Genomic DNA, 12,014 nt, shown 5'->3' with positions numbered 1-12,014 from the left:
GACTACAGACCAGATCCCATAGAAGATCATATTTTTGTAGGAGGTAATCAGTATCTATTACTAAAAACGCTAGTACAGCTTAGTAAAAGGCCCCGTGGAGGGGCATAATCGAACAGCGTTGGCCAGCTACATGGGCGGCCATCTATATGGCCAGCGCCGCAAAGAGCAGTCCCAAACCGTATTATCGAAAAATATGGCCAGCCATCTTTCCTTTCGATAATACGGTTGGGGCCGGCCAAATGTCAGAGATGGCCGGCATCAGTTTTCACCGATAATGGAAACCGATGCCGGCCAGCTCAAACCCGGCCAAATCCAAGGCATTTGGTCATGGGAGGGGCCAGCATTTGTAGTGCACTGGTCCCCCTCACATGCCAGGGGGCACTGCAGTGGACTTCAAAAATTGCTCCCAGTTGCATACCTCCCTTACCTTGTGTGCTGAGCCCCACCCCCCAAAACCCACTCACCACAACTGTACACCACTACCATAGCCCTTATGGGTGAAGGGGGGAACCTAGATGTGGGTACAGTGGGTTTTAGGGGGGGTGGAGGGCTCCCATTTACCACCACAAGTGTAATAGGTAGAGGGGGGATGGGGCCTGGGTCCACCTGCCTGAAGTGCACTGCACCCACTAAAAACTGCTCCAGGGACCTGCATACTGCTGTCATGGAGTTGGGTATGACATTTGAGGCTGGCATAGAGGCTGGCAAAAAAATGTTTTTGGGTGGGAGGGGGTTGGTGACCACTGGGGGAGAAAGGGGAGGTCATCCCCCATTCCCTCCAGTGGTCATCTGGTCAGTTGGGGCACCTTTTTGAGGCTAGGTCGTGAACAAAAAGGGACCAAGTAAAGTCGGCCAAATGCTCGTCAAGGCCGGCTTTCTTTTTTACATTATTGGGCGAAGCCGGCCATCTCTTAACCACACCCCTGTCCTGCCTTCTGTACCCTGCCAACACGCCCCCTTGAAGTTGGGAGAGCAATGCCGGCTCACCTGACGGTGGGCAGGCAGCATAGGCGCCCAGTATAAGAGGCTTGGGGAGGCTAAGCCTCCCCAGCCAGAAGTGCAGCAAGGGCGGGGCGGGTGCAGCTCGTTAACATCTCCCTCCTGGCTCCCCCCCCCCCCGACTGGTGCGCAACGGTCACGATCTTTACCCCCCTCCCCCCGTCCTCCCGACTAGTGCAGTGCCGCTCTCCCCCTCCGCTCCTGTCACGTCGTCTTTCAAGGAGGCTTCCTTCCTGTAGCATCAGCAATGATGTAAGCGCCGTTGCTTTCAGCCTGCCCCCTTTTTTCCCTTTTCCTTTCCCCTCTTTTGCTTTCCTTTCCCTACTTACTTTTTACTTTATTTTCAGATTGTATTATATTCCCCTCCTCCCTTCCCCTCTCCGTTCCTTTTCTCCTTGTAACCTATTTATTTTATGAGTTCATTGTAAGCCGATTTGGGGCTGCACAACTGCGGCAAAAGGTGGGGTATAAATGACCTTAAATAAATAAATAAAGCTACCCCTTTGTGCCCACACCACTGTTTCATCTATTTCTCAAAACAAAATGTGTCAAGTAACAGAAAAACTTTAGGTCAAGCAAAAGTCCTCTCACATTGCCAACAAAATTAAAGGAATAATATGGCCAACTTATTAGCTTCAATGTATGTTGAAAAACTAGGAAGATATAAACACAGCAGTTTATATTTCCAGAGAAAGAAAAACATGTTGGGAAAAGTACAGTGAGATTTGTGCTGATTGGCACTCTGACATATTACTGAAGGGCAAGGAATACAAGTGAAATAATAGAAGGATAAATAGTAATGAGCATTTGTGAAAACACCAATTATTTGGACTAATACAGTTAAAATCTCACAAACAAAAAGTCAATTACTTGCCTGTCTCTTGTCATCAGGGGCTTTCAGAAAAAGTGCATTTATTACTGCAATGGTGTATGTCTGTATCTCTTGATCCGTCCTGTGTGGAAAATGAAATTGGGTTTACTACTACCAAACAATGTGGAAAAGATTACTTTTAATTTTTCAGACAGAGAACAAGACCTCAACTAGAGCAAAATAAAGCATGCAAAAAAAAAAAAACAAGCTAAAACAAACTACTAAACAAAAACAGACTCCCAATTTAAGCCAATTTATAAAAGCAATATGAATATTTGTATTTCTTTATTTAAAAAAAAATCTCCCAGTACCACCTCCAATGCTGCACAAATAAAAATACATTTACACCTGCTCTAAAGTTGCTGTAACTATACGCATGTACTCTTTTCCAGCAGTACTCAACCCTGCCAGTCAGGTTTCTAGGATACCTACAATGAAAATGCAGAGGCAGTGCATGAAAATCTTCCTCATACATATTCATTGTGGTTATCATGAAAACCCAACAGGTTGGGTATAACCCAAGGACAGGGTTGAAACACACAGTGCTATGTGTGTACCCCATGTTTTGTAAAATAAGCATTCTCCTTCTAAACTACACCCCTGGGAACGTCTGCACACTGGTCAGGTAAAATCAGGTGCCTATTTTGCATGTGCGCTTTTCATGCACATATGTGGTTGAATACTAGAAAAGACCCTTTCTGCATGTGAAACAGGCTTCACATGTGGGGAAAAGTTTTATAAAATTATCCCTCACATGAACATTTTAATTTAGGTTTCACTTCAGTAAGAGCAACACAACTCTCCACTGCCAAGTACTCTGCTAAGTAATGCAAAACCCTGCAAAAAGCACACGCAGGGGTCTGATTTTATAGCAAGTCACCTATGATGGAAGTCCAAAAAGCAGATTTTATAAAGGCAACACAGGTTCCTGGATTCAGACCCAATAGTCCACAAATTCTGATGCACACACTTACTCCTCCTCCGAGACAAGTATAAATATGTGTGTGTGCACTCTAAGCTTATGCTCATGTATTTTATAAAATATGTGCACACACAGCAACTCCGGCCCTGCTCCACCCACACTATATCCTAACTGTGCCCATATGTCATCTTGGCACTGCATGCATTTATGTGCAAGAGAAAAAGAGGAAATCCTCTGTCAATAATGAACAAGTACTTAACAAACAGAGTTGGCCAAGGGAAGTGATAGAAAAACAATCTGGTTTCCATCAAAGCCTTTATTGTGGAAAGGACCCAACATGGCCTGCTGGACAATACTGCCTGCATCAGGGGTCACAGCTTCTCACAAAATCAAATAGGGATGAGGTTAGTATCACACAGGTAGATTCCAAATCACTTCCCTTGACCACCTCCATTTGTTCTGTACTTACAGTGCATGTATTTATACATATGTCTACCTCTGCAAATTTTATATAAAGCCTTTTCTGAAAGATAAAAAATGACCCTCTCAGAGCCTATAGCAAATTGGCCACTCTATAATACTGCTGACAGGACTCAAACAGCACCAACCCTATCTATGAAAAGGAAGCAATACAAACCTTACATTTGGCTCTAGTGCTATATCACCAGTATATTTCCTATTCGGAAAACAAAACACGCAGCAGTGCTACATCTCTCTACACAGAAGTTCCATGCTAGTAGAATTATTCACCTTGGTCACACATACAAAACAGACAAACCCTAACAACACAATAAGGAATCAGAAATTAGAAATAGAAATATACAAGCAAAGCTCAACTGAAAACTCCAAGAAGCCATATTCTGCATGCTGTTCAACACTAGAAAAACAAACTGCCTTTTGCTCAGTATGAGAGGAAATGCATTTCTAAGACATCAAAGAAGCACATGTCCCCAAAGTTAGCACATTCCAATTAAATTCAAAATAAAATGTTTGCTTTTTTCTACATTTGCTCTTTCTGGGAATTTTATTTTTTTCTAGTTACACGCATCACTAATTATTCTGCTCTTTTACTAAAATGCATAGGTGCCTATGCGCGTACAATGCACATCAAATTAAATACTAACCGGCTACCTCATGCCTCTAACAGTAATTCTATCTTCTACGTGCGTCCAATATGCGCGGCAGAAAATAATTTCTATTTTATACTATGTGGCGCTAACTGGGCAGTAATCGGCAGTGTACACATGCTGACGATTACCGCCCAGTTAACGCATGAGACCTTACCACTAAGTCAATGGTGGAGGTAAGGTCTCAGGCTCAAAATGGACGCACACTGATTTTTATTTTGATGCATGTCTATTTTCGGCAAAAATAAAAAGGTTTTTTTTAAGGTGCACTGAAAAATGGATCTGCATGCATCCAATACAAGCATCTACACCAGCACAGGCCATTTTTCTGCACACCTTAGTAAAAGGACCCTTATGTGACTTAACCCTTTTTTCTACTCTTCATGTCTCCAAGATTGATCTTTCTGTTTCAGCTCTTTCTTCCATTTCTTTCCTTTTGCCTTACTGTTCATTCAAGATTTCACCCCTCCTTCTCAATCTCCCTCTTTTTAGTACTCACCTACCATGTTCTACCCCTCCACCCAAGTCTACACTTTTTAACCCAACCACGGAGTCCTTCTTTTTCCCACTATTCTACTTGTCCTTATTCACTCCCCTAAGTCCATATCCTCTCACTGGTCCTTGCTTGCCAACCCTTCTTCCATCCCCACTCCCACTCTCCCATGCAGTCCTGAGTCCTTAGAGTTTCCCAGTCCTCGAGTCCCTCAATCCCCAACTCTCTGCTCTCCTTTCCACCCCAACTTCCTTTCTCAATTCCCGAGTCCTCACTTCTTGTTCTCCCTTTAATCCCTATCTCTCCCCCACCAAATCCCTGTTATCTTCTTAATCACTGCTCTCCTCTAACCAGTTTTAGCCACCGACTGCCTCATCCTTACTTTCGCTCCCTCGTATCCTGGCTGAAACAGTCTGTAGATCTGTACCTCTAGCCCAGCTGATGTTCTACTAGTTGGCATCTCTTCTCTTCTGCTTGTATAGTTCAGTGATTAGCTGTCTGAACCAAGTTTGGTAACATGAGTTTTGAATATACTTGTGGTGCCCATACTGAGTGAAGAAAGCAGGGGACAATAGCTGCGCTGGTGTGACCCTCTTTTGTCCAGGCAACTCTGTTGCTCTTCTTAGGTTCTGCACAGCAGCATCTTCCCAGTACTCCATGGCTCTAAACATCACCTATGAGCCTACGCCCTTCACTCCTTACAACTCTCTGCTGCTGCTACAGCCAGGGTTGCCAGGTGGAAAATTTTTTTCCCACCCAAACGAGCCCAAATCCAGCCCAAAACCCGCCCAAAGTCAAACCCCGCCCCTGACACCCCCACCCCCGAGGCATCACCCCCGCCCCGTCATCAGCCCCGCCTCCCCGTCATCGGCCCCGCCCAGAATGTCACTAACCCCGCCCCCAACACCACTAACCCCGCCCACGTCACAAACCCCGCCCCACGGCCGAAAAAAACGCTTAAAAAACCGCAACCCGCCGCAGGCAAAAATTTCCCGCGGCGGGTCGCGGAAAACCGCCCACCTGGCAACACTGGCTACAGCTACTCCTCAGCACTGCTGCATATGCACCTCTTGCTAGCAAAGTCAGGTGGCAGTTGCAGAAGCACCTTTAGGGTCACTTGCAGCTGCCCTTTCCCCAAACATCTGCTGCCTGAGGATAACAGAACCACCACTACTTCAAAAGACATTTTCTACGGTGAAGACTGAAGAACAAGGACTAGTATATTCTGTAGTTAATGTACTAATAAAGGGAAAGGGCATGGGATCTGATATACTGCCTTTCTGTGGTTACAATCAAAGCAGTTTACATATTATATACAGGTACTTATTTTGTACCTAGGACAATGGAGAGTTAAGTGATTTGCCCAGAGTCACAAGGAGCAGCAATGGGAATCAAACTGATACACAAGAATGATGTAAATGCTGATTATTACATCACCATACGTATACTACAATTTCAGCTATCTCTGCTACAAAGAACAGAAAAACACTTCAGAAGTACTTTGCCAACATTATTAACTTTAACGTAGTCATTAGGCCCATGAGATAGCATATGCAGCAATAATTTATGAAGACCAAAGAGAAATGATAAATGAAACTGTAGTGGTATCACAGTGCTATATAACAGCTGAGGTATGTTTTATTTATTTCCAACATTTTGATATACCGTCAATCGCTAAAAAGTTTGTCTTCGAGGCAGTTGACAAACGTGTACAAGTTATTCATACCGCATTGCTATTTTTGGAACACTTCTTGGTTTACTTTTGATTCCTATTTTGATGCATTTAAATGAACTGAGCAATCTTGAACATGCCAAATGTTCTGGAGAACAGACATTTAAAATTCCATGTACCTTCTAGCTGTGTTTCACTCAGAGTACACAATGTGCTGCTTACGCCAAGACAAAAAGTACAAAGGAAATCTTAATTCAAAGAGACTTATCATTTGGACCCTTCTTAAATGAACTGACTTCACAACTTTACAAGAACAAGTTAACATTGAACTCTTTTTGTTTACTTTAATCTCATTGACATTATTGAATGCTTTAATGATTTGAATATCTATTCATGTCTAACTTATATTATATTTTCTGTACTTTAAATGCATAATACTCTGTATTTTTCATTCTGGTAATGGCGATCGCCATTACTGCATAATGTAAGCCACATTGAGCCTGCAAAGAGGTGGGAAAATGTGGGATACAAATGCAGCAAATAAATAAAAATTCCTGCTTGCACTATTGCTTATGTAGTAAAGTTGTAGTGCATATGACTATTGCTGTTGGCCTTGCATAATTTTAGTACTCCTTGTTTGGATCATCTCCAGCCTGTCTATATCATTTGGTACAGGGATGATCTTAAGAAAAAAGATACAGAGTTGAGCGTCGTATTGGGTTAGCAGGGGGAGAAAGTAGAGAGGGGGGCCAGGGTACCTTCAGTGGTGGTACAGATCTGGAGGCGCAAAGCCTTTTTCTTACAAAGGCAACCTAGGTTTGGAGTTGGTGCAATCATTCAAAGTGGCTTCTTCTTTCTCCATGGAGCCTCCTTTGGTTTCCAGCAGGTGGGAGAGCAATGCAGGCTCAGATGACGGTGGGTGGGCAGGCAATGTATGCATTTGTATCACATCATAAATATTCAAAGCCCAACACTCGGCCTGACCCAGCACAAAAGCACAACTACTTTTGGAGGTACACAACATTATAGGTGAGGTCTTATCAATATACTATACTGAAACATTATCACTACTGCTCTCTGCTGGTTATACTTCTCCCTATCCCTTCTAGCATCCCTCTTGCTCTGGCCACCACCTTATCACACAATATCACTACCTTGAGATCATCAGACAGAAAGAAGGTCTGTCTAACTGGAGCACATCAATATCTCACCTCATCACATGCTGCCCCTTAGGACTTCTACATTCCAAATATAACATTCAGTGAAAAAGTGTAGAATGATAACAGTTAAACATTCAATCATTCCATCAGCTTTCTTAGTTTACTCTTTATTCTAACTACTTTCCTAGTAGCCTCAGTGTTGTAGATTAGATTTTAGTACTTGTAAAACAAAAAATTTCCCTTGTAACCTTGTGTAATAGTACTGCACAAAGCCGAAGGCTCAAAGCCAGACCTCTGCTAAATTCTAAATTGAAGCTTCTGACCACTTCAAGTCCTCTGCCTCAGAGATTTCACCAGATAATCCCAATAAAATATTACCGTATTTTTCGGACTATAAGACGCACCGGACCATAAGACGCACCTAGGTTTTAGAGGAGGGAAATAGGAAAAAAAAATTTCCTTTTTCCCTCCTCTAAAACCTAGGTGCTCCGGTGCGTCTTGTCCGAGTTTTGGATCGCCCTCCCCTACTTACGTGACGCGATGTTCCCTGGTGGTCTAGTGACGTCGGGGCAAGAAAGAGCCCCCTCTTTCCTGCCCAGCGCGCTGCTCTCCGTACTCCTGACTGCTTCCTGACGGTCTCGGCGAGATTCAAAATGGCTGCCGAGACTCGCTACCTTCGGACTATAAGACGCACCCCCCATTTTCCTCCCAAATTTTGGGGGGAAAAAGTGCGTCTTATAGTCCGAAAAATACGGTAATTAAGCAGGTTGTTACACTATCACTACCACAGTCATACATACACTCTGTACAAACTATATATCTCACCACTACTGCAAAAGCACGTCAGAATTGGCACAAACACAATATTGTCATAAATTAAAAAACAAAAGAAATAATTAAATTCTGTATAAAGTATATCCTATATAAAACAAAACAAAAAAAATCAAAAACATGAAATAATTAAATTCTGTATAAAGTATATCCTATATAAAACAAAACAAAAAAAATCAAAAACATGAAATAATTAAATTCTGTATGTAAAGTATATCCTATATAAAACAAAACACAAAAAACACACAAAAAAATGGACTTGTAAAAACAATTTAGAAAAATATTCAGAAAAGAATGCTAAAAAAAAAAATAGGCCAAATAAATAGCAGGCCTATCTTGAACCACTAAGCACTTAACCGGTTAGCGTTAATATAGGCTTAAACAGTTAAGTTGCTCTGGTCAAAAATTAAACCAGATGGGGTTTAGACCATACTATTACAAACTGTTTGCTCTACAGAATTCATTAAAACCTTATTTTTTTTGTTATTTTTCCAGAGATGGTCACATTCCTCCCACCTCCAGTATACAGGTGGCACAGGCAGCACATTTGATGTTCACCAGCAGCGTTAATCCAGATATTCAATGCTCGGCTATTTCCGGTGACTGGCAATGTTCTTGACTTCTAGTGGTGACTGTGACATCCTCTTCCTTCTCAGCCAGCACTGCGGCCGCTGCATGCTGATGACTGCATGTGAATTCCATCCCATGCGGCCATGCTGCGGCTGTGCGCGCTCAGCCTCATTCTCAGCTCATCACGCTAAAAAATAGCTGCAGGCGCTGGGACCACGCATCACTGTCTGCTCCTCTCCCTGGGCCCGGACCGCAGTGCCTCTTTCTCGGCTCATCAAGCTGCTGCCATGGTGCCGCCTGGGTGTGTAGTGGGTGCGGCTTCTATACACTGTACCTGCCTAAGTGCCTGGTGTCCTCACTGCTGCCCTGCTGACTGCATGTTTATTCCAGTGCCAACTGCTATGCAGAGTCTGCCTCTACCAAAAGGTAGGTGGGACTGGGAGGTCAGCTGAGCGGGCCACCACCACCGCGACGACAGTAGAAAGTGAAAGGCTTCAGTGTAGCTGCTGCTTTGCTGTGCGCTTTTCAACCGCTCTTAAAACTGGGTGGGTGGGCCTGAGCCAAGATTGGATGGGCCCGCCTGTAGCTATGCCCCCCCTGACATGAAGACCCTTATTATGCATTGTATCATAATAATCATAATTGTTGAGATAAATTCCCCTTTCCTTTCTTGTGTAACTTTAGACTTACCCTTGAAGGTGTGGGATTAATTGACCAATTGTGATCTCCTGTGCCACCTTCTGGTACAGATCATGACTATTTAGCACCATTGACTCAAGGATTGCTAATGATCGTTGCAGGACAGAGATACCCATTGATGATTTGTTTACATAGCTTGCTATCTGTAAAATAAAAACAAACAAACAAAACAAGAATTTAATCTAGTTCATAATATATTCAGCAGGAAGGCATGCATTAAATAGGTAAGTAGACAGTGAGAAATTCTAGACAATCAGCAACACCAATAAATACATCTATCCTCAGTTTAATATACTTAATTCCTACGATCTAGTCCTCTCCCCAACCCCCACTTGACCTAATCATCTGAAACCAAATGTATAACTTGAAACTATCTGAGCATGAAGAGTCAATTTTTTCTGCCCCCCCACCCCTTGGAAAATTCTGAAATGCTGCGGTTGCTGCAATAGCTTCAGGTCATGGAGGACAGGCTTAGGGTTGCCAACCAACCGGCATTTGGCTGGCCTGGATAGTCTTCATAAAGTGTAACCGGCTGCTGGCACGGCAGGAAACCAGCCAATCGAAGAGCCAGCTTTCTGCCACTGTACCATCGAAAAACACAATTTTAAAGTGCATTGCCAGAGGAGAGCGGAAGCAATTCTGGTTGGAGCCAGGCTCTCTCATGTCATATGACCTGGCCAAAGGGGGTGGGATGAGGAAGCCGGGTGCCTGTTGAAGTGCTGGCTGCTGCTGTCAGCTTTGTGTGGCCTCTGCTTGTGCAGGAGGATTCCTTATCTAGGTCCTGATGTGATGAGGTAAAGGCACTCAGTAGATTTGATCAATGGGAAGCAGACAAACAGGGAGAAGCTGCAGCCAAAGGGAGCAGGAAAGGAAGGGGGGGGGGGGAAGTAATGTTCCTGGAATGTGTGCATGAGAGGGGGGGGGGGGGAAGAGGACATGCTCCTGGGAGCTGAGAGGATGAAGGGCAGAGAGAGCAATACTTCCAGGGCTGGTGATGGCTAATGTTCCATTCAGAGAAATCTATGTTAGTAGCCAGAGGGTAGAAGAGAGAAAGGAAGATGCTGGCAGCTTTGGATGCCAGGGAGAAAGCAGAGTATTATGTTCCTTCAGCCTGCTGACGGTGGGGAAGGCTTTTACTATACTGGGAGACGGAGGCTGCAGGACATGGGGAGAGAGAGGCTCTGTTTTGTTGGATGTGATTTTATGTGTCTGCTATTTTCAAATATTTTTTTGTGTTTGGGATTTTAAATTGTTTTACAGTTGTTTTGATTGCTATTCAACAAATATTTTTTAGTATGGCTGTACTATTGATATTTTATGTTGAATTACACATACTGAATTGGTGATCCAGGATGTGGGGTATGAGGTGTGGTTAGGGGTCTAGTATGTGGCAGGTTTTTCTCTTTGAAAAAGTTGGCAACCCTAGACAGGCTAAGGAAATCCTGGTCTACTGAAGTTAAAGCCAGGGCTGTCCTCCATGACCTGGAACCATCTGAAAATCCTACATATAACTAAGCCACAACATATGTCTAGTAGCCCTACAGAAATGATAAGTAGTAGTAGTAATGTGCCTTATCCACCTGGTCAGTCTTGAATTCTATGATCATGTGATTGATTACCTTGTCATCACTACAAAGCAAATCCTTCATCAGAACCGCAAGTTCATACAACCATTTCTTCCTGATTCTTTGGGTTTCCAGCTCAATCAGCACCAGTCTCAATTGGCTATGCTACCATGAACCCTCACTCTTAGCTGCCTGGGGTTTTCTCCTATTTTATACTCACTCTGACCTCAGTCCAGGCACCACGGTGACAGTCTCTGACCAAGGCTGCAAGTTATGAATTCACCTGGAACTCAGCCAGCAAGAACTTTTAGTCTGGCAATTCTGGGGTAGATATTCAAAAGGATTTAATTGAGCAGGAGTGGCTCCAGCCCGGTTAAATCCCACTGAGCTAGCCGGCTGTTGATACTCAGTGGCACTTAACCAGGTAGGTCCACTGAGTACCACCACTAGCTAGCCATCCCTTAAATGGCTAGGTTAGAGGCAAGGCGGAGTTATGGCTAACCAGCTAAGTAAACACAAAGTTATGAAATAAAAACATCTGTCCTAACTTTATGCGCCCAAGTTAACTGGGTACCAGTCTGCATATTGGCCAGTGTCCAGTTAACTTCCCGGTCAGCAGACAGACCTGGACATTCAATGCCAGGAGCTGCGCATGCCCTGTCACTGAATACCCAGGGTTAGGTAAGTCTGAGGCAGGAAGCATCTTATAAACTGCTCATCCCTGCAAACTGAATATCAAACCCCTCTATGTCACCTTTGAGTATTCTACCACTATCATCACCTTCATCTGCAGCATGCCCAACCCATCAGACCAGGCAACAGCACATCCCAGAATTCGAAATATGTTCTCTAGCCACCATGGTGAGTTCCATTACTACACGTCTGGAAGATGATATCAACTTATTCATTTTAAGGGAGCAAAGCAATGATATAGAAAGGACAACATAAAAGTGAACAACCTCATAAATCAATAAGATTATTTTTCACCCACAATCTGCTATAGGACTAAGAATATTGTACATGATTGCCAGGACCATCTTACAGCACTAAAATTCAAGCTTTCTCATCTACATAGTGCAAACCTCCTGTCCTACTCATCAACTTC

The 12,014-nt window shown here is 43.6% G+C and overlaps 1 protein-coding gene across 2 annotated transcripts in view; it reads right to left on the bottom strand.

The window, feature by feature from the left end:
• ELMO1 (engulfment and cell motility 1) overlaps window positions 1–12,014 on the bottom strand; it is a 683,834-nt gene that overhangs the window by 427,703 nt on the left and 244,117 nt on the right. For both annotated transcript variants that reach the window (XM_030204026.1, XM_030204017.1), the window contains exons 10-11: window positions 9,336–9,487; window positions 1,874–1,952 (exon numbers count right to left, since the gene is read on the bottom strand). In XM_030204026.1, coding sequence (XP_030059886.1) covers window positions 1,874–1,952; window positions 9,336–9,487 — 231 coding nt within the window. The remainder of the gene's footprint in view (window positions 1–1,873; window positions 1,953–9,335; window positions 9,488–12,014) is intronic.

Source organism: Microcaecilia unicolor, chromosome 1, assembly GCF_901765095.1.
Source record: "Microcaecilia unicolor chromosome 1, aMicUni1.1, whole genome shotgun sequence".
Taxonomy (NCBI): Eukaryota; Metazoa; Chordata; class Amphibia; order Gymnophiona; family Siphonopidae; genus Microcaecilia; species Microcaecilia unicolor.
The sequence above is the reverse complement of the archived record's forward strand: the minus strand, read 5'-3'. Positions and strand labels throughout refer to the sequence as shown.